A 21,927-nucleotide genomic window follows, 5' to 3' on the forward strand; every position below is an offset into this window, starting at 1 on the left:
TGGGGGTGGGTGTATGTGTCGTCTTCATCATCATTTCATCCTCATCACGACGCGCAGGTCATCTACGGGAGTCAAATTAAAAGACCTGCATCTGGCGAGCCTCACATGTCCTCGGACACTCCCGGCACTAAAAGCCATACGCCATTTTTAGTGAGTCGTGCGCTCCCTCACAAACTTAGCGTTTATGCTGCATTTTAAGCTGCTTTAAGTGCATGTGTTAAGAGGAAATAGTTAACTCTTTGAAGCATGCTGGTATGAAATATAATATACCACATTTTAATTCATTCTGAGGATGCTGCCTGATGGCTATTTCTACTACCACCACTCTACGCTTTCCTGCCAGTTCTTAGCTTTTGGACAGAGTGAGCGTTATGCTATATTCTTCTTATCGGCTGCCTGACTTTGTTCTTACTTTAGGGAAGTGAACCTCGGTGAATCACCTGCTACTTATTTATTTATTATTTAGCGTATGGCTTATACAGACATAATCAGTAATATATATATATATTTACAGCTGAGAAACAAAGTAATTTGTGCTTCACAATTGAATATCTAATTCTTCAATCCAGCGTGCAGCATCTGGAGTTAGCAGCAGGAAGTCATCTTCATCACCGTGATAGGCTCGAATCTTACATTCCCTGACGATATGACGAACAGTGTGGTGAGGAGCTCCGCAGTCACAGTCTGGATTAGGTAGCTTATTCCACTTATGGAGAGCGGCTCTGCACCGACCATGTCCAGGTCTTGAGTGGTAGGTGGGTTCCACTTGGAAGTCTGGGACCTGAGAAGGTATGAAGGAGCAAATCACCTGCTGTTATTTATTCAGTTGTGCCTCTAGAAACCTATGTTCGTGCTGTTTATATCTGCTGAACAATTCACTAGATATAAGAGCTAAAGTAAGTAATAATCACTTTCTTGTACTTTAGAATGTTTATGTACGTCACTTGGGAAAAGTGGGTGGTATGTTTTATCAACCACCATATGGACAGTGAGGTTATAAGCTAAGTTTTCTTTAGTCTCTTGTGATGGATGTTATTTCAGTGACGTTTTGCACAAAACAATCACCTGGAAATGAATTTGAGGTAAAGAAACATAAGCCACATGTTCTGTAGGATGTTCGACTGCAGAGTTCACCTCAACAGCACTGTGCTTTGTCAAATGTAGCACGAAGAATAAGAAAGTTCGCAGTGCTCTGACTGTAAAACTTGAGTAAAAACGAAACATGTGTCCAAGACCTTCGCTAATGCTAGGATAGTGTTGTTCGTAATTAGAGAAGCTTTACAATATATTTATTCATTATTCTTTGTGCTTGATTTATTTTATTAGTGATTTTTGATGTTATTATTTTGCCATAAATGAATATAATTCAATCAATTTCATTATTGCATTGGTGTTCAGTAAGGTTTAGAACAGGGAGAATAGTTGTAAAACGCAAGATATTTCTAATTTATTATATTAGTTACTTTCTCTCTTTTCATTTTATTAACGTTTATATCTTCTTCTCCTTAATCGGTTTACGCTCCAAGGTTGGTTTTTCCGTCGGATTCAGCGAGGGATTCCAACTCTACCGCCTCAAGGGCTGTCCTGGAGCGTGAGATATTGGGTCGGGGATACAACTGGGGAGAATAACCAGTATCTCGCCCAGGCGGCCTCACCTGCTATGCTGAACAGGTGCCTTGTTAGGGGATGGGAGTTTTGGAAGGGATAGACAAGGAAGAGGGAATGAAGCGGCCGTGGACTTATGTTAGGTATGATCCCGGTATTTGCCTGGAGGAGAAGTGCGAAACCACGGAAAACCACTTCCAGGATGACTGAGGTAGGAATAGAACCCACTTCTACTCATTTGACCTCCCGAGAATGAGTGGATCCCATTCCAGCCCTCGTACCTCTTTTCAAAATTCGTGGTGGAGCCGGGGATGGAACCCGGGCCTCCGGGGTGACAGCTAATCACACTAACCACTACACCACAGAGGCGGACATTTAACGTTTAGATATTATACAATACTTTCAGATTTTCCATTTCAGATTCTTATTTACCTCAAGTTATGATTAGTACTAAAAACATTGGGGTTTATACAATGTACTTATAACAACAGCCATTTTCGGATAATCATATATTAAAATATAATCGTAAATGAGGTCATTGAATAAAGTAAAAAGGATATTTAAGCGTCAACAAGTGGAAGTAGTTGTAAACAGGAAACATTGTACGAATTCATCTTAAACGCGGAATAGTTTGCGTAAATTATCTGGCAAACAACACAAGGATTTATAATTAACCTATAACTGTATAAAAGATTAGATTCAAATAAATATAATGATGCGAACCGTTATTTAGTTGAACATCTTTGAGACTTAATTATTCACAACGTGAAAATTGCCTAGCAAGTAGTTTTATATCTGCACCGTAAGATTTTTTAAGACCAGAGCTCTTTTCCAGAATTCTGCTTCATGTTCAAGCTGTTCTCTGCTTGTATTGCATGGTAGAATATCAACTGAAAATATGACTTCGGACATTCCCACCACTAAAATCCATAAGCCATTCCATTCGAACTGAAAATAATGGATCTGATACTCTTAGATTTCCAGAGAGAACATCTATTATCAGATCAAAAATCCACAGTTCTATCTCTTCAGGCAAGCAACTCAATGTCGAGAACATCCTAGGGATATGAGCCACGAATTTTAGGTAAATAGGATATAATAAAATATGATAATATATTCTTTATTTATTACTAATATTTACAATTTTTTAATCATCGTTATCCTGTCGATTAGATTAGCAGTTTGCCTTTTCCTTCCCCTACGAGCGGTAACGTGAGTCAATGCAGAGTTTTACTTAAGCCTTTATAACTTCTTACTTAAGCCTTTATAACTACACTAGCTGCCTCTGTGGATCCGTGGTAGAGTGTCGGCCTCCGGATCCCAAGATAGCGGGTTCAAACCCGGCAGAAGTAGTCGGATTTTTGAAGGGCGGAAAAATGTCCATTCGATACTCCATGTCGTACGATGTCGGCATGTAAAAGACCTCTGGTGATACATTTGTCATTTACCCGACAAAATTCATTAAAATCTCAGCCATAGACGCCCAAGAGAGTTTCGGATTACTCGGTCTGCTATCTAGTGGGCATAGAGTAAAACGGAACGTCGAAATTGACGAGCAGACAGCCAGATGGCGTCAAATCGAAATGTCTGCACACGGTAGCTGAGGCCATACGATTATTATTATTATTATTATTTAACTACATTCGGTGGAGACATTCTCCAAAATCAAATGACACCTCAGGGTATTAAACCAAGGAACAAATAAGTTAATTTGCTAGGATTTGAATCACAAAGAGAACGACTAGAGAAACAAGCGATTTTAAACAGTTTTTCCGGAAATAAATTTAGGCCAGAAGTGATTTTCGAAATGTGTCTTTTTAGTTTTTGATGTAGGTATCCAAGACTTACAATCTGAAACATTTCTCTGTCCTTCAGCTCTTCAACTTTCGGCACAATTGAGCAAATTGCTTAATTTTTCGTTTTTCTTAGTTTGGGGACCCATACTTTGTCTGTTAAAGAATGTATACAACATTAAAATATAGGGACTCAGTTCACATCATTGATGAAGACCAACTAGGAGTGATATGGTCTCAGTAAATCTTACACTGCTTACAACTTGCGTCTCTGCTCCTTGGTACAAGTCCTGCTAATATCTACATAAATGTAATTACAATTTTTTATTTAGGCCTACGCTTCAAATTTTTGCCCCGCACAGATTTCTTTCTCAGACTTGGTTTACATTGTAATCACTATACAACGATGACCGATGTAACAACAATGCTCCATTTATCAATATAATATGCTGATCCCAGCGTTAATTCCATTAATCCAATGTCAAATTCAACTCTATTTAACGATACTCTCGTTAAAGATAAATTTATCCAGTACGACTGCCTTTTCAGACGCAAGTGATGTGCCTTCCTCCCCGTACTACGATAATCCAAGCCAAAGTGTAATTAGGACCATTTGCGAATGCCACTAAAGGATTTAACTTTTCGATTGTGAAAGTATAGCAACCAAGATTGTTTATAGCTGTGTACTTACTGAAAAGTGAATCTGTTGGGTAATTCCGACAGGTAAAGAATTCCACGAATGTAATAGGTAGTGTTTATACTAGAAGGATTTATTCAGCAGTACTGTAATTACTGGATAGTGGCTAATGACTGAAATTGCCTCTTCACTATTTCATTTTGACACATTGTCGTACATTTCAAGGAATGTTGTGAATTGTAGCAGTGAATCTCTTCACAATTAAGTCTTTGTGCATTTCCTTGTCTGTGAAAAGGAATGCGAATCAGGGTATAATTTCAGATTTCTTCAGCTTTTTCTAGTTCACAGCAGCGGAATTTTGCACAGTTTGAACAACAATTTATCATGGAAAAGACATTAATATTTCGCCGTCAGTTTGGCTGTATTCTTCTGGACATAGGCAAGGTATTGACCGGTAAGGTTCTCTCATCTAAGGTGCAATATTGTGTGAGTATTGTCAAGGCACTCTCGCTCTTCATAACGTATGTGCTACAGGTTAGTATATCTTCTAAAATATTATCACATAGGAGGTTTTGTCCCGGCAACGACGATATATCAAATTCTTCCGTTAATATTAGCTGCATCGAAAAAAATTACACCTTAAAGTTTGTTGAAATACATTTTATTTCCAGATGTTTTATGTTCGTTTTACTTGGTGAATAGAAATGAGGCATGTTTGATGATGTTTGTCTTTTTTAACTTCCAAATATCTCTGCATACATTTGCTCCATCGGAAACCTGTAAATAAAACAAAAACATTTGTTAAACTACAATTTACTAACATTCATATCTCACAATACATTATTACTGCAAGAGAATAGATAACGGAGATATTCACACAAGTTCATCAACGCCGAATATGACTCACATGCCAGTATTGTTCAGTCGTCGTGGTAGCGAATTAAACGGTGATGATGGTCATTGTTGTGGTGACTGATTTTATAAGGTACTAGCTGTAATACCCGACGTTGTCCGTTTCTGAATACTTCCCTTTAAGATTTTCATTACCAGTTAGCTATGTGTGAAATGAATTTTTATAGAATTACTTTTTGACTTGCAGATTGATATGTTACGATCTATAATGTAGTTTAAGAATTATTTAGATGTGTTTGATTTCAAGTTTTAGATTATTTAATTTTCGAGTAAAACTTCGTCTTAATGGAAGCTCAAATCGACTGGGAAGTATTTGATCCTGTCAAAAATTAATAAGTGGTAACAATATGTGTTTACCCGTCGCATTATAGATACGATGTATAGGATTTTAACTGTCAATGAGACTGTCCCCCTCTCGCCCCCCCCCCTCTAAGAGATAGAAAATCTGGATTATAACCATTCATCTCAGTGACCCCAAAAACTGTAGATTCGACACTGTTTTCGTTTATTTTTATATCTCACTCCCCCCTCACCCTCACCCCTAAGGAGGCGTAACATGAACTTCAAAAAATTCGGAGTGTCACTATTCATTTCAGCGACCACGAAAACTATGGATTCGATACAATTCTAGATTATATTTAAACCCCCCTCGCCCCCTTCCATAAGGGTGTTAGGGGTGTCTTACCTCCACGCGGTTTGTCTCCTGATATTAATTGATAAGTGTACCAAGTTTGGTGAAATTGCTCCAGTGGTTTAGGAGGAGATGTGCCACTTACACACCCACACACACAGCCACGCACACACCCACGCACACACATACATCCATTTTTATATATAGTAAGAAGCAGAATCAGAAGAAGAAAATATTTTATATATAGTTTTTCGATTATTTTTATATCTCACCCACTTCGCCCCCCACTTGGGCCTGTAAAAAATTCGGAGTATTACTATTCATCTCAGATACCCTGAAATCAATGGATTCGAAACTGTTTTTAATTATTTCTATATCTCACTCCCATTTGCTCCCCACCTAAAAGGAAACTGAACTTGGACTTTAAAAAATTCACGAGTATTATATTTCAACTCAGCGACCCCGAAAACTATGAATTCGACACTTTTCCCAATTATTTGTATAACTAACCCCCCTTACGCCCTCCCTTAAGGGCGCTAGGGATGGCTTACCCCCACAGTGCTCGTCTCCCGATAGTAGGTAATACGTGTACCAAGTTTGGTTGAAATTGCTCCAGTGGTTTAGGAGGAGATGTGTCATGTACACACACACATACATCCATTTTTATATATAGAAAGATAATATTTTTATACTGCATCCCTTTTCCATCCCCGCCCAAAGGAGTTCTATGAGTGCCTTACACAACAGTATACTTTTTCCAGGTAGTAAGTCTTATTTGTACCAATTTTGGCTATGCCCAAACGTACATGCATAATCTCGCTGCTCTAGAATCCTGGAACTGACGTTGCCATGGTTACGGCAGTTCATTTCTTTTATCCGATTCCTAGAGCAGGGGCAGTGTGGTGCCAATATCTCCGTAACGGTTGGTTTTACGGCCTTAAAACATGGTTTTCGGGCCCGTAGGGCTTACCGAGTTTTGTTCTTTGCGTCAAGAGGATGGAAATGTGCTTTGTCTCGTCCTTATACGACAAATTCGATATTTTGCCTATATTAGCCTATTATTTTTATATCTCCTCACCCCGATCCCCCCTCGAATTGTTTTGAAAATACAATACAGCCCATGTTACTAACTGGCAATGCAGCTTTCTATAGGTGAAGACATTTTTAAAATCGGTTCAGTAGTTTTTGAGTCTATTCGTTACAAACAAACAAATTTTTCCTCTTTATAATATTAGTATAGATATAGATGAAAGCGCATAGTCATCAGCAGATAGTGATCAGGAAATTATGATAAATAAGAATATTGTTCTCTTATCCGAAAATTTAAACAGTAATTAAGGCTTTAATGTTCAGGATCTTTAGACAGCCTAAAGAATGATAGCTCTGGTGTCTTCTTGTAACTGAGCAATTTATTGCGCCACACACACACCTCCTTTCGTACATACCATGTCAATTTAATAGTAAACCGATCATCTATAATGTAATTACCTCACGCTTACCTCGCAAAACGTATACAATTTACACATCCCAGAAGACCGGCAGCTTGCTGGCCACGTGGAGCGCTGCAGTCGCATGGATGAAAAAAATAAGCCGAGCTTCGGGACTGTGTATATTAGACTGTGCCCTAAGCCCAAAGAACTCTTCAACAATAACACTACACTGACTATTGTTAACTGATAGGTACTCTCTAATTTCGGTTGCCACTCATATTCGCTAGATGGCATTGCTATTGTAATTGTATAGAACGACAGCGACAGGTTCAACAGCTACTAATTAATAGATCTCAAAAGTATAAATGGCAGTTCCTTTCCACTTTGTCCTCTGTTCCGATAAAAATAAATTCAAATTTAGTGAGGCCTACGAACTGAAAGCTTTTGTGTTGGTGGCCCCGGATCCTCAAGATCACAATAATATTTGGTGATGGATCTCTCCATCCCAGATTTCAATAATTCAGAAAATTGCACATTACAGCATCTCACATTGTTTCTTCGCATGAAAATGACGAAAGTTACACGTATTCCCCGTTTCGTTATTGTCATTATTAAGTCTCAAGGACAGTCGTTATACAACGTGCATTTTTCTTCAGGGAGTCAGGATTTTCACACGTTGCGAATTTCACGGAAAATATTAAGTACCAGTACTTACGTAATACAATGTGAAAACCTTCAACTTTCTTCTTCTTTTTCCGCTTTGCCCAGTTCTCTGAGTTCGGGGGTGCGAACTGTGTCACAAATGTGGATTTGGCCCTGTTTTACGGCCAGATGCTCTTACTCTATACACAGGTATATAATCACTATAGCGTGTATCTGCTGATCATTCAGCCATAGAGTCTGACGAAACCTTTAAAAACAAATTTAAAAACTGTTAACAAATATTGTTTATAAGGAACTAATTAATCGAAGTACAGTTTCGTCTTTACAAACCAGTAAAAATTGCGTGTTGATATTGTTAGAATAAACACCGCCTTCTTGATACCAAGAGTCAGAAATTAGACCCTTGCGATATCATCGCCAATAAATGCCAATTGAACATTTAAAATGAACATGGATAATGATGCTGATTTTATAACGCCCAGAGGAATAATAGGAAGGAAAATAAGTGCCAGCTGGAAATACAGGATCGCGGAGGCGCTTATTTCATTCAGTGTCTTGCAAATAAAATGTTGAAAACTATAAGTTATGGCATTTTGTTACTAAGGTATATCGTCGCTGTGCGAGCAGTACCTCGTATCTCACAATGGTCTTTCTAACCATTACCCTCCTTTAGATTGGTCACCCCTCCCAGCCACACATGGATATGCAGTCCATCAGAACAATGGTCATTGTGCTCATTTCCCTGTGCTAATGAACCTGTAATGCATTATACTGTAAGAGTGGGTAAATACTTCATGAAAATATACATTCTCACCATATGGTACTAAAGAATAAATTTTCCTTCATAAAAGTGCATAGGAAAATGAACACAATGAAAATTGTTCTGAAGGACTGCATATCCATGTGTGGATGCAAGGTATGACCAGTGTTAAGGAAAATATTGGATAGAAAGACAGCACGCTATAAAACTGGGCTCTAAACCTGCGCGGGTTCTAATGAAAATGGCAGCCGAAGTTGGCTACGCCGCGCAGTGTTGCCAACTGCTGAAAACATTTCCCGTGTTGCCAACTTCGTAGCTTAATATTTCCCTTTTTTTTTAAATTCATTTTCGTGTGAAAAATATACCTTGAGTGCGACGGTGCTGCTGCGTGTGAGCGAATATTTGTACTACATGCTTTTGTGCGATGGTGCTGCTGCGTGTGAGCGAATGTTGGTACTACATGCTTTTGTGCGACGGTGCTGTTGCGTGTGAGCGAATGTTGGTACTACGTGCTTGAGTGCAAGAGTGCTGCCGCGTAGGGGCGTTCGTGCGTACTCGTGGCGTGTAAGTCTTTGGTTGTAATTTTAAATGTTATTTCCGTATGGCTTTTATTTTTATATCTCGTCGCTGCCGGGACAAAACCTCCTATGTGAAATATTTTAGCTTAGAACTTTGACCGGTAAGGTTATGTCATGTAAGGTGTAATGATCAAGACATTATCGCCCTTCATAATCTATGTGTTGCGGGTCAGTACATCTCCAAAAATATTAACACATAGGAGGTTTTGTCCCGGCAACGACGATATTTTTATTTTTATTTTATATATATGTATATATATGGAAGGATAGGATTTAGAAGGAGAAAAATGTACATAGTTTTTTGAATGGCTGCATGTCGGAGTAGCTGCTCTTGCCTACATAAACTTGCTTGCGCATGAGAGCACTTCGGAGCGCGTTTCCTTATATTATTTTTCTTTTGTTTAAATTTTGGTTATTATGAGTAGGAGGAGATGCTGAGTGAGTTAAGGATGGAGGTATTTTGGCCAGTAAGTTTGACATGCATTGTATGTAAGCTTTGGGAAGGCATTCTTTCTGATTATATTAGACATGTTTGTGAAATGAATAACTGGTTCTGTAGAAGGCAGTTCGGTTTTAGGAAAGGTTATTCCACTGAAGCTCAATTTGTAGGATTCCAGCAAGATATAGCAGATATCTTGGATTCTGGAGGTCAAATGGACTGTATCGCGATTGACCTGTCTAAAGCATTTGATAGGGTGGATCATGGGAGACTACTGGCAAAAATGAGTGCAACTGGACTAGACAAAAGAGTGACTGAATGGGTTGCTATATTTCTAGAAAATAGATCTCAGAGAATTAGAGTAGATGAAGCTTTATCTGACCCTGTAATAATTAAGAGGGGAATTCCTCAAGGCAGTATTATCGGACCCTTATGTTTTCTTATATATATAAATGATATATGTAAAGGAGTGGAATCGGAGGTAAGGCTTTTTGCGGATGATGTTATTCTCTATAGAGTGATAAATAAGTTACAAGATTGTGAGCAACTGCAACGTGACCTCGAAAATGTTGTGAGATGGACAGCAGGCAATGGTATGTTGATAAACGGGGTTAAAAATCAGGTTGTGAGTTTCACAAATAGGAAAAGTCCTCTCAGTTTTAATTACTGCGTTGATGGGGTGAAAGTTCCTTTTGGGGATCATTGTAGGTATCTGGGTGTTAATATAAGGAAAGATCTTCATTGGGGTAATCACGTAAATGGGATTGTAAATAAAGGGTACAGATCTCTGCACATGGTTATGAGGGTGTTTAGGGGTTGTAGTAAGGATGTAAAGGAGAGGGCATATAAGTCTCTGGTAAGACCCCAACTAGAGTATGGTTCCAGTGTATGGGACCCTCACCAGGATTACCTGATTCAAGAACTGGAAAAAATCCAAAGAAAAGCAGCTCGATTTGTTCTGGGTGATTTCCGGCAAAAGAGTAGCGTTACAAAAATGTTGCAAAGTTTGGGTTGGGAAGAATTGGAAAGAAGAAGAGCTGCTCGACTAAGTGGTATGTTCCGAGCTGTCAGCGGAGAGATGGCGTTGAATGACATTAGTAGACGAAATAAGTTTGAGTGGCGCTTATAAAAGTAGGAAAGATCACAATAAGAAGATAAAGTTGGAATTCAAGAGGACAAACTGGGGCAAATATTAATTTATAGGAAGGGGAGTTGGGGATTGGAATAGCTTACCAAGGGAGACGTTCAATAAATATCCAACTTCTTTGAAATCATTTAGGAAAAGGCTAGGAAAGCAACAGATAGGGAATCTGCCACCTGGGCGACTGCCCCAAATGCAGATCAGTATTCATTGATTGATTGATATTGAACAGGACTGTGGTGGTTGTTTGCCGAAATAGGGTTAGATAAGTAATATAACGTACAGGGGTTAATTTAATAAAGAATAAATGTCAATAACAAAGGTGTTAATAAGAAAATTATTTGCATTACAGTAGTAATATACAAGCACTGTTTACATGCAATAAAACAACAAATCCCGACACCACAAATGTTAAACAAGTAATAATAATAAATTTGTTGCACAAATGTTGTCTTGGTCGTTAATGATATACCAAATGGGAAAGTAATTGCACTAACTTGTTATTTAAAAAAAACCATGACCCTTACATTGTGTATGCTTATATATATATAGTGTATTTAATGAAGTTAAACATGGAATAGACACTAAAAAACAAGCGTCTTTGTACAAAATATGTTAGTGCTGTACATAAAAACCAACTAGTGCTACACACTATTACAATAGCCTACTGCATGTTTAACTTAGCGCACAATGGTCAATGTTCTCACTGTGTGCCGTTATCTTAGTTTTATCTGTTTGAAATGCTAATAACACAAAGCGTGTCTTGACTTGATTTTCCAGGTATGTTTCGTTGCACCCGTAGGAATAGAAGGAAGTCCATATGTTTCCCACAAGCGGAAAGTTTGTAATATATGTACAAGCTCTTCATCAGACAGAGAAACACTGGCCATTTTGCAGTAAATATTATCGATAATAATTATTGAGTTGTCGTCTGCACAGGAAGAGTTAGAGCGCTAGCATCATTACTGCTGCAAATTAACACGAGCTCGTATGTACAATTAACTACCATGCTTTTAAAGTCTTCTGCTAAACCTAGGAAATGCAATAATGGTACCACTAGATGAAATTCTCCCATTGTTTCATCTATGACGACATTCCAGCCTGCATTCTATAGGTAGATAGCGTTTTCATTTTGAAAAGTGTTGAGTGTTCTTATGGTGCTCGTACGTCCGAGCAGCCGCGATCGACAAATTTCAATGCTATTTAGTTCATAATTAACCTCCGAGAATAGAAAAGGAGCGAAATTCCCTTCTAAAGTTGCCGATCTCCTGGCTCGAGTCGTTTCCTCCCCTAAGACACCTTTAATGTGTAGCGTCCATAGACTAGTTATTAAATGTTGGATCTGAGATTGCACTGGACTAAGCACTTGATTGTCATAGCCGAGAGTTGTACCGACGTATAGGTAATAAACATGATCTTTTGTTTAATAGCCGTATCGTAGGTAGGCATCTCTTTAACATGTAACACCCTCGAAAAAACATCATACTGCAATAGTAGTTGGAAAATCATATATACTAAGGAGCTGACAGTCTGGTATTTTCAACGCGTATCCTAACGATTACAGAATACGCTTGTTTGCTTTCTTTAGACATCGATTACTAGCCGGTTTTTTTTACCAGTGTTGGTTTCTTTCGACCACAGGGATGTACTGCGCACGATAATACACTACTGGCGTGGTCGAATGTGAAAACTTACAAACAGTTCTTCGTGCTGAATTCTACAGGACGTCCATTCTGGTCAACGAGACGAACTGTAATGGTGTTTATAGTACGTGCGTCAATAGCATAATATACTAATTGTAAAGGGTGTTCATGAACTTTGTATCCGTACGGTACGGATGGAAAGAAATTAATCGTACGTGTTTGAATACCAATTAACATCGCGTCTCAAGTCGCGTAACACTAACGTGTTATTTTCTGATGTAATATTCGGTATACTGTTTGATGTGTACAAACTTTTTAAAGCTACTTCATAGCGAGCGCTGTCGAAATGTAACTGTTGAGAGTTATATAAGTTATATATTCAGCTCAGGTCTCGGACCGCTTAGAGTATATGTGTAAGCAGTACTAGCCATACTGGCTGCACGCACTACACTGTGTGTTGCTGCTGTTAGCAAGGATATATGAAGGAAAAAACAGAGGTATTAGACGTTTACTTAACAACTATGCGTGTGTACAGACGCAACGACAGTGCTAACGAGCACAAAGTCAGGAATAAGAAAAGAGTGAGAGAAGTAGACGTCACCATGGTCATGGGTTAGTAGGCAAGCTTTTAAACAAAGTTATTGACAACCTACCATTTGAAATGCGTCTGCCTAGATATAACTTTAGCGGACCAGGGATGCGACTGCAAAAGCGATTACGATGTGGTGATATCGTTATCAAGCCCCTAGACGAAGCCTGCAAGAACATGGAATTGCTTACTTAGACGCTGACGCTTAGACGCTGATGGGGAAAAAAGGAGATAAGCGGATAAAGGCGTTCAAAGTGTTCTTCCAACTCGTGTTATACCAGTACCAACGAAAGTCGCCGGGTTTCTACCATTGATTCCTATTTTCGCCGGGTTATCAGCTCTAGGAAGCTTTGCTGGAGGAGCAGTCAGTTTTGCGAGCTCCTTAAACCGTGCATCGGCAGCTAAGAAAAAATTACAAGAGGCGAAAGGGAATAATCAGACGATGGAAACTATTACGCTTCGAAGTGGTAAAGGTTTATATTTAGCTAACCTTGCAGAAAAGAATTAGGATTTGTACTTAAAACCATGCCGAAAGTAAGATTACCACGGCGAACAATAACGAAACGTGACCTGCTGTTTTATCCAAAACGGTGGCGTATTCCATACTGCGTAATTCCCTGCCTAAATGTCCGTGGAAGGAGGAACGAGCTTTCGTAAATTTACAGGCAGTGTCTCGCGAAGGTTCACACTGGGTCGCTTATTAGAAGAGTGCGCAGTTACTGCAATATTTTGATTCGTTTGGCGACTTGCGACCTCCTCAAGAACTTGTGCGTTATTTTAAAAAGTGTGCCATTTCAGTCGTATAATAGTGTTATTTGTGGTCATGTATGTCTACACTTTCTCACATCAGCGTAAAATAAAACTGAAAGAAGCTACGACGCTGCCCGTAACCGATATTCTTCCGAAAGAAAATGTGCCTACCCTACCACGTCATGGTACCTTCTTGCCATATAACGTAAGGTGTATTATCGCTGGCACGAGTAACAGTGGAAAAACAAGTATACTCTTAACGCTACCAACCAAAATTATGGTCTTAAAAGTCAAGCTTTGTACGTGAGTTACATGACCATACTGGCATGACACCTGAAACCCCAGGTAATGTACCTAGTATCTCAGGTACAGCAAGTAATATTCATAATTATAAGTTTTGAAGGAAATATTACCATGTATTTCATTACTGTATAATAGTCATAGGCTGATTCATGAAGTAATGTCACAATTGTATTTTCCACTGGGTTGGTCATCCAAAGTAAATCCAGTGACACACACATGAGCAGAAGATTCTTGTTGATGACTCGCTGTTAGTCACGAGCAACTGAGTGTATTGTAATCTCGGGGTACGCCCTGAACTTTGCTCGCTATTTCATTATAAAAGATCCTGTGTCCCAGGCTCATTAGCTTCACTTAATCATCAACACGCTGTCAGATAGGACTCGGCTAGTCCGTCACTAAGAATCGAACTCTGCATTAACATGAGCATTGAGGGTAGATTATCAGCAACTGTTTAAATTATTTTAAACCTGCTACCAACAAGTCTAGTTATTTCTGAAAGAGTAGCCTACAGCAAGCGGTAACGAATTCGAGACCTTAGTGGTTTAATATTAACACAATGTAAAGGTTCTGCGTTCGAAGTATAAACCGCTAAAACTTAACTCGTGTACTCAAGGACGCTTTATCAAGCAGCCTACATGTTCTTCGAAAGGTTCTTTCCTCCATTTCGGGTATCAAACAAGCCTCCTTTTCTGAACAAAAGACCGTAGTGCCTCCCAAGAAAGCTGATCAGAACTCAATTTTTATTTTCGATGACATAAGTCATAGCGGTCCTATTACTAAAATTTACTTTAGCTTAGGTCGTCACTATGGTGTCTATGTTATTTATCTATGTCAAACGTTCGCCCACCTACCAAAAAGATCATGTTCGCGATAGTGCGAATTTTATTATTGTGTTTAAGCAAGATAATCTTAACTTACGATGACCACGTCACTTCAGACAGTCTTTCGAACGATTTTAAAACCTGTTTGCTTATTTTTTTGACGACAGTTCATATAGTTACATTGTTATTGACAAAGACAGTTCTACGAATCGTGGGCATTACAGGAAACGTCTCGACGAATACATCGTTATGACGTCATAAGTAAACATAACGACACGGCAGATTATAAAACGAGCTCCTAGAAGAAGCAGCGTCATTGTTCGCTCATCAGTGTAAGAGAATAGTTATTAGCATTGATTCTGTGTTTATTATAACTACACCTATCAACGAAAATGATATCGCTAGGAATCGGTACGTCAACAGCATGTTCTGGCTGTTTACACACGTACACATCCCGTCCGCTACTTTACCTTCAGAGAACGTTACGAAACAGTACGTTATAGACGCCGTAGCGGAAACCATCAAAACGCTAGACGAAAGGGAAGAAAAAGAGGACGGATTCGACAGCAAGTAGACGACATCACGGTGTCACTACGATACCTCAACTTATCACTATATTTTATAACCAGTTTACGAAGCTTTTAGGCCTTGCCGACTCCAACATTGATGTAAAACACCATAAAATAATGCGTCTTGCAACGCCTGAAGAAGGCGAGGACGCAGTAAGTAAAACCTACTTAGAATCGTTTGCCGCTAGCAAAGAAAATTTCAAGGAAAAACAATTCAAATCATCTCTCGTCCTGCTGCAGGGCACTATGTCTCCGATTATATACACACTATCGCACCTATTACGCCTGCGCTAACAGCTCTGTACGATGCGTTTGATATAGATGACATTGTAAAAACTCTAGACTTACCTACCTTGCCGATCCAGTTCAAAACACCGATGTAGCAACGGAAACAGATTTAGAATAGTTTGCTGCTAGTAAGGAAAGCTTCGTTAATTTAGAAAAAAATCACTTACAGTCTTCGCTCAAGCCTCTGCAAGATGCTATAGACTTCTTAAAGGAACATACCGATGTTATTATTCCTCCACGGTGTGCTTGATGTTGAAGATGATATACTTCGTGTTAAAAACACTAGAATTACAGAGCTCGCAGAACCTTTCGAAGTCAATGATGCTGTGTCTAAAAAATATTTAGAAACCTATGCGCTAAACAAAGAAGAATGCGCACTAACTTTAAAAGGATTCGAAGAGCATGCAGACAAATTGAAGAACGTTGTGTCCCATCATTTAGACAAAGTTAGTAGTTCTATTGTTTAATTTTTTTTTTTTTTTTGCTATTGGCTTTACGTCGCACCGACACAGTAGGTCTTATGGCGACGATGGGACAGGAATGGGCTAGGAGTGGGAAGGAAGCGACCATGGCCTTAATTAAGGTACAACCCCAGCATTTGCCTGGTGTGAAAATGGGAAACCACGGAAAACCATCTTCAGGGCTGCCGACAGTGGGGTTCGAACCCACTATCTCCCGAATACTGGATACTGGCTGCAGTTAAGCGACTGCAGCTATCGAGCTCGATAAGTTAGTAGTTCACATGCCGTGCTAATGTCTATTAAAAATTTGTTCGTGTTTTAAGTGAACGCACGCACACTGTACTCAGTGATATTAAAACACGTCTAGCCTCTCAATTTACTGTCAGCGAAGACTGTGTCCTTCATGCTAACGAATGACGTATTAGCAGTCTTGGCGAGCCGGAACATGAAAGGGATGCTGTCACCAAACGTTATGTCATAACCGTTACGTGCACACGTCAGGCTGTAGAGGAAAAATTTGCAAAAAATATTATACCAACGTCTCGAGCCCTTTTAAAAACGTGTTTAGCTTTAAGGAGAATTTTCTGTTAATTCGAAACGGATTAGTGACTTGCTCGCGCCTGAGCATGAAGCTGATGCTGTAAATCGTAAATATTTACAATCGCATGCACCTAATAAGGATGTTACTAACCAGATAGGCGCTGCACGTAAGGCTCTTGTTGATGCTTCGTCCGAATTCAAAGCCGGGCTTACTCTAAAAGCGGATACCGCTCATCTTAAGGATAAACGGTTAGCTGGTGTAGCAGAGCCTACAGGAAACAATGATGCTGCTACGGTAAAGTACGTCCAGTCTGTACTACATCCTATTGCTCAACAGTGCAACAAAATAGAAGAAAAACGATAGCATTAGCCGGTTTATTAAACAATGTATTAACACTGACAATTGGACTGAAACCATTGACCTACGCAACAAGCGTCTAGGTTCTATTGCTCCTTCTTATTTTTAAAGAGATGTTGTCAATCTAGGTCAAATGAAAGAATATGCTGCCTCTAATGAGACTTTATAAAAGTTTAACCAAGAATTAATCAACCGAGTTGCTACTCTTAATGAAGTAATACAAGAATTATATATGTGTATGTCACACCTGGAAAAACACGAAGACCTTCACCGCTATGCAGATATTGATTGACCTTCAAAATCGCAGACACGCATGCGACCCTCACTTCGCTACTCTATATCCCTAATCGATGACGTCAGTCTTACTACACATGCTTGCGATGTTCTCACTTTAGTTTTGCACCGTCACGGCACTGAATCCTATGGAAGTCGCTATCGATCAAGATGCAACTCGGGAGCTGTTAGCCAACCTGCGGTGGCTAATGCTGCTGCTTGATGCAGAGCAGGAGCTTAGCTTAGAACGACTACCGTACATCATCCCCGCCTGCAGGATTGAGAGCGAGAGGCTATTCCAGTCTATAAGTCAAGAAAGGTATTACGACTTACTTGACCTAGCGCATCTCGTCTTAGATTGCAATGAGCGTCATTTTGGAGTCTATGTCATCGAATCGCTACCCCGGCACGTCCTCCTGACGCTGCATAGAGTATTAACACAGGCAAGTTCATCACGACCGCCATCGTCACAGGACAACCTGTCGGGGCGTCTGACGCGGCGGGAGGAGCTGTCGAGGAACCCGTCACCGCCACCATCGCCGATAATTCCGCCGCTCGTAGACTCAAAGTTACGCCTCGAGCGTATACACCACCACCACCACCAACAACAACAACAACAACAACAAAAAACAACAACAACAACAACCATCGATCAGCGACATTAGCCGTAGTAATGCAATACGAATGTCATCGTCTTCATCTCGCTCGCCGTCTCAAACATCGACTTCGGATAACGAAAAGTTCTTATTTTTTATTCTTTACTAAAGTGCTACTAAACAAATGTCTTTTCACCAATATTAGTTGTGTGTGTTAATAATAAACAAACTCAAAGAGAAGTTCTGTTCTTATTTCGCTAGAGACAACTATTATATAGTAATATTCTAACGTTCAATCCATGCATCATACACAGCGGAGAATCCTAACAACTTTACCAACACCTGATCCCTTTTACGTTTAAGTATCTTTCCTACTAAGTACGTGTTCGGATACTTGGTTTTCTGAAAACTACTAGCAATATTGTTGCCTTGAACGTCTGCGAACAGGTAAGTTACTGGTTAAGCATGGTTCACTTTTTTTTTTATAGTAAATAGTTCGGTCGTCCAATTGGGTGTAGATCCTTTCTCAAACATGTGATGCCAGGATTTTCAATGTGTGGTACATTATCGACAACAACGTGTCGTTCGCATAATGCTGTAATAATGAAATAACTGTCGTAACCCGACAAATTATGAAATAGGACGGCAACGAATCACAGACGTTTGTGACGCATATCACAAGTGTTATGTGCAGCCCGTAAGATGGTTATGATCCTTAACTTTACAATCCGTTTCGATAAATAGCTTTTCGCACATATAACACACAGTGGTCGTTTCGAATGCTAGAGTTTCCTCATCTGTAAGAGGCTCTAGTGGGATCGGATTAGCGTAGTAGTCTGCGATAGTTTTAACAAGCTTGCACATTTACTCTACAAACCACGAAATGCAATCAGAAGAGTGGCGAAGCGCAAATCTGCAATACTCTCTCTTAAACGGGCAGTGCACGTAGTAGCAAATGCTATGTGGCTGATGCTTACTTATCGGTTCTAAAAAGGAGTTTCTACCTAAATCTTTAGGTTGACAAGTGTGTATAGGCTGCAGCGTACTCTCAATATCTGCGTAGACAACGAATAGCACGCTTCTTTGTTTTTTATATGATTAAATTAAAGAAACGTGTCCTCTTCATCTGGCATAATTAATGATTGAGCAGGAAACTCAGCACAAACTTCTAAATGCTTACGCAACTTACTTGCGCGTTTAAAACAGGCTAAACAACGTTCACAACCATAAGTTTGATGTTTAAGTTTACTTAAGGGACATCCCATGATCCATGCAAAGTGGTACCTTGACCGTGTACTGTCTCGAGGCTTGTATATTAAAAGGAGATTTTTTGCTATTTGCTTTACGTCGCACCGACACAGATAGGTGTTATGGCGACGATGGTATAGGAAAGGCCTAGGAATGGGAAGGAAGCGGCCGTGGTCCTAATTAAGGTACACCCCCAGCATTTGCCTGGTGCGAAAATGGGAAACCACGGAAAACCATCTTCAGGGCTGCCGACAATGGGATTCGAACCCACTACCGCCCGGATGGAAGCTCACAGCTGCGCACTCATAACCGCACGGCCAACTCGCCCGGTTAGAATGAGATTAATGTGTCGAGTATGGTAATGGTGTTGCGTAATAAAAATTGGCACTAACGTAAATGAGGTGTTTCGTTCGGCTGCTCCAGATTCTAACCAATGACCATTAAGACATTGAGCGCCATACACATTAATATATAGCTTGTTTTGCTTTTCAAACAGAGGTGTATCCTTCAAATCTATGGGCAGAGCAATGTTATTTAAGGTTGAATCGCGAGTGTAGTGCGGATAAGACGTAGGTCTCTCAGTATGCGCAGTAACTGGATACAGGAAACAGGCATTATCATTAGCTCGAACATTAACTATTACTTTGTGGCTAGGAATAACCTTCGGTATTGGAAGTTGATGGCCTATATGAAAGCCTGCATATGTATTAATGTTAACATGAAAACACTGAATTTTATGTGGGGCCCATCCTGAATCCCGTTCCTGAAATTGATCGAGCTTTAAAAGTAGAGGCTGAACAACAAAGTCCCTGTACCAGTCGCAAAGTGTAGTAGACAATGAAATAATTGCATTTCGCGTAGTAAAGTGAAACCTTCCTATTTCACCGCTACTTAGCAACAAATGTAAGGTATTTATATTTAGTGCGCGGCTCTGCAGAGCATGTACAGTATGGTTCCAGGTAACAGGAGGTAACATTTTTCAAGAAACATACGAGGATCTTTGTGGTGAATGTTCTGTATAACACTATTACTGATACGTTGTTGAAAGCTAGAGTTTAGTAGTAAATACGAACATCCTGAAAGTTGCGCGCATAGTATAAAATGAGGAGGTAGCGTACGAGGTAAGGTATGCCAATACACGTAGAGTTCATCTAAGCTTTCAATGACGCTAGGCTCATGAAAAGCATAATCTCATTTGAGGCATACATACAACACCTCAGCAGGCATGTGGTTAATAAACCATGCTTTGAGACGTTGTAATGTAGAGGCTAGAAAAATGTACTCGATCACTTGGTAACTGAACTGCTAGCAGCGCGCTTTGCTCGAATTCTCTCGCTTTATTTAAACAGCGGTTACAGGCGCTACATACAGCGTTTACACTACATTGCTGTTAGTAAGGATAGATTTTATTGCAAAACACAGAGTTTTTAAACGTGTTAACCTGCATAAAATATGTTCCACGTCACACTGATCTTGCAGCCGTACACATAAGTATTGATGAACGAGACTAATTAGTGAAATAACACCTCTAAAATAGTTAAGGTTGATTCAAAGCGTTGCGTAGTACTATTGTAGAAAGAAACTAGTAAATAGTGAAAATCTATAGGGAACAATGCTTTAATTTCTTCTACGCGACGCACACTCATCGACACTTTGCCTGCGCTCAGATTCGAGCACAGGTGAGGATAAGGATGTGTATAAATAGATAGAGTTTCTGTTTCCGATAATCGTTGCCGAACAGTCACTGTTCAGTTCTTCGTTAATATCTTCGTCTATATTAACATCTCCTATGCATGCTGTGACATATTGCATACATTGATTGCTAATACAGACGACGCATTTGTACCGCATTTGAACTTCCTTACTAGTCGGTTAAGTAACAGCTAAAGCGTGTCTTAAATGTATTACTATGAGTGACTTAACCAGTAAAGCGTTCCTCAAACACAACACTATGCACGCCTCGAACTAAGCCCCCATAGATAATCGTTGGTAAAGCACGATTTAGTTGTTTGACTGCATCTTGCGTTAAGGAAGAATATACCTGCGGGAATAGAAGACACTTCCACACGCCGGGCTGAGTGGCTCAGACGGTTAAGGCGCTGGCCTTCTAACCCCAACTTGGCAGGTTCGATCCTGGCTCAGTCCGGTGGTATTTGAAGGTGCTCAAATACGACAGCCCCGTGTCGGTAGATTTACTGGCACGTAAAAGAACTCCTGCGGGACTAAATTCCGGCACCTCGGCGTCTCCGAAGACCTTAAAAAGTAGTTAGTGGGACGTAAAACAAATAACATTATTATTATTATTATTACACTTCCACACTTACTGCGGCTGCTCGGGAGCTGATGCTGTTTTGCTAAAGTCAGCAAAAAGTCGTGTTGCTCCTCCGAAGGTTTGAAGTCTGTACCACTGGACGAGGAACTCCGTTCCTGGGGGAAAAATGGTCAAGTTTACAATTTGCAAACTGGAAGCTTCTTGAAGGTAATCCAATTTTCCCCATAATTCAAGGTCCATGTCTGCAAAGAAAAAAGTATACTCGGTAAAAGGAATAAAAGTACGGCAGTAGACGTATGACATAGGTCACGAAAGGCACTTACGTATGTAACTATGTAACAAAGTGTTAATGCCGGCGAGGACGCACTACCATTCTCGTAGGCGAAGGCTGGTTCGTAGATGTTATTAAGGCGACGACCCTGTCTAGAAGAGTCCCATTCAGCTGTGAACATATAAAACCTCGAATAAACACGTGAAGGAGAACTAACACGAAACAATGGTTTCTCGCAGACTGAACACCAACAATCATCGAAACTAATTTCATCAAATACTCTGCCCATGGTGAAAGTATACGTGTGGACAAAAGTCTCATTACGTAGAGGCTATCGAGTTAAAAATGTCTTAACG

General features: G+C 39.8%; 1 protein-coding gene and 1 long non-coding RNA gene across 2 annotated transcripts; both read right to left on the reverse strand.

Annotated features, from left to right (window-relative positions):
- Positions 1–452: 452 nt before the first annotated feature.
- Positions 453–21,638, reverse strand: LOC136876473 (uncharacterized). Its single transcript, XM_068228450.1, has 3 exons — positions 21,624–21,638; positions 21,353–21,542; positions 453–781 (listed from the first exon to the last, which is right to left on the reverse strand). Exons 2-3 carry the CDS (start codon positions 21,538–21,540, stop codon positions 586–588), a joined length of 384 nt encoding a protein of 127 aa, XP_068084551.1. The 5' UTR covers positions 21,541–21,542; positions 21,624–21,638; the 3' UTR covers positions 453–585.
- LOC137501327 (uncharacterized) lies at positions 4,681–21,323 on the reverse strand. Its single transcript, XR_011018474.1, has 2 exons — positions 21,070–21,323; positions 4,681–4,812 (listed from the first exon to the last, which is right to left on the reverse strand). It is a non-coding gene; the product is annotated as an uncharacterized lncRNA (long non-coding RNA).
- Positions 21,639–21,927: the final 289 nt, after the last annotated feature.

Source organism: Anabrus simplex, chromosome 6 (genome assembly GCF_040414725.1).
Source record: "Anabrus simplex isolate iqAnaSimp1 chromosome 6, ASM4041472v1, whole genome shotgun sequence".
NCBI classification, from domain to species: domain Eukaryota; kingdom Metazoa; phylum Arthropoda; class Insecta; order Orthoptera; family Tettigoniidae; genus Anabrus; species Anabrus simplex.

What these genes read in the sequence shown, in the direction of transcription:
- LOC136876473 (XM_068228450.1), bottom strand. Translation starts at nt 21,540, where the DNA reads ATGGACCTTGAATTATGGGGAAAATTGGATTACCTTCAAGAAGCTTCC. An exon ending in TCAGCTCCCGAGCAGCCGCA is followed by an intron (nt 782 to 21,352) that starts GTAAGTGTGGAA and finishes ATACCTTCTCAG; the next exon opens with GTCCCAGACTTCCAAGTGGA.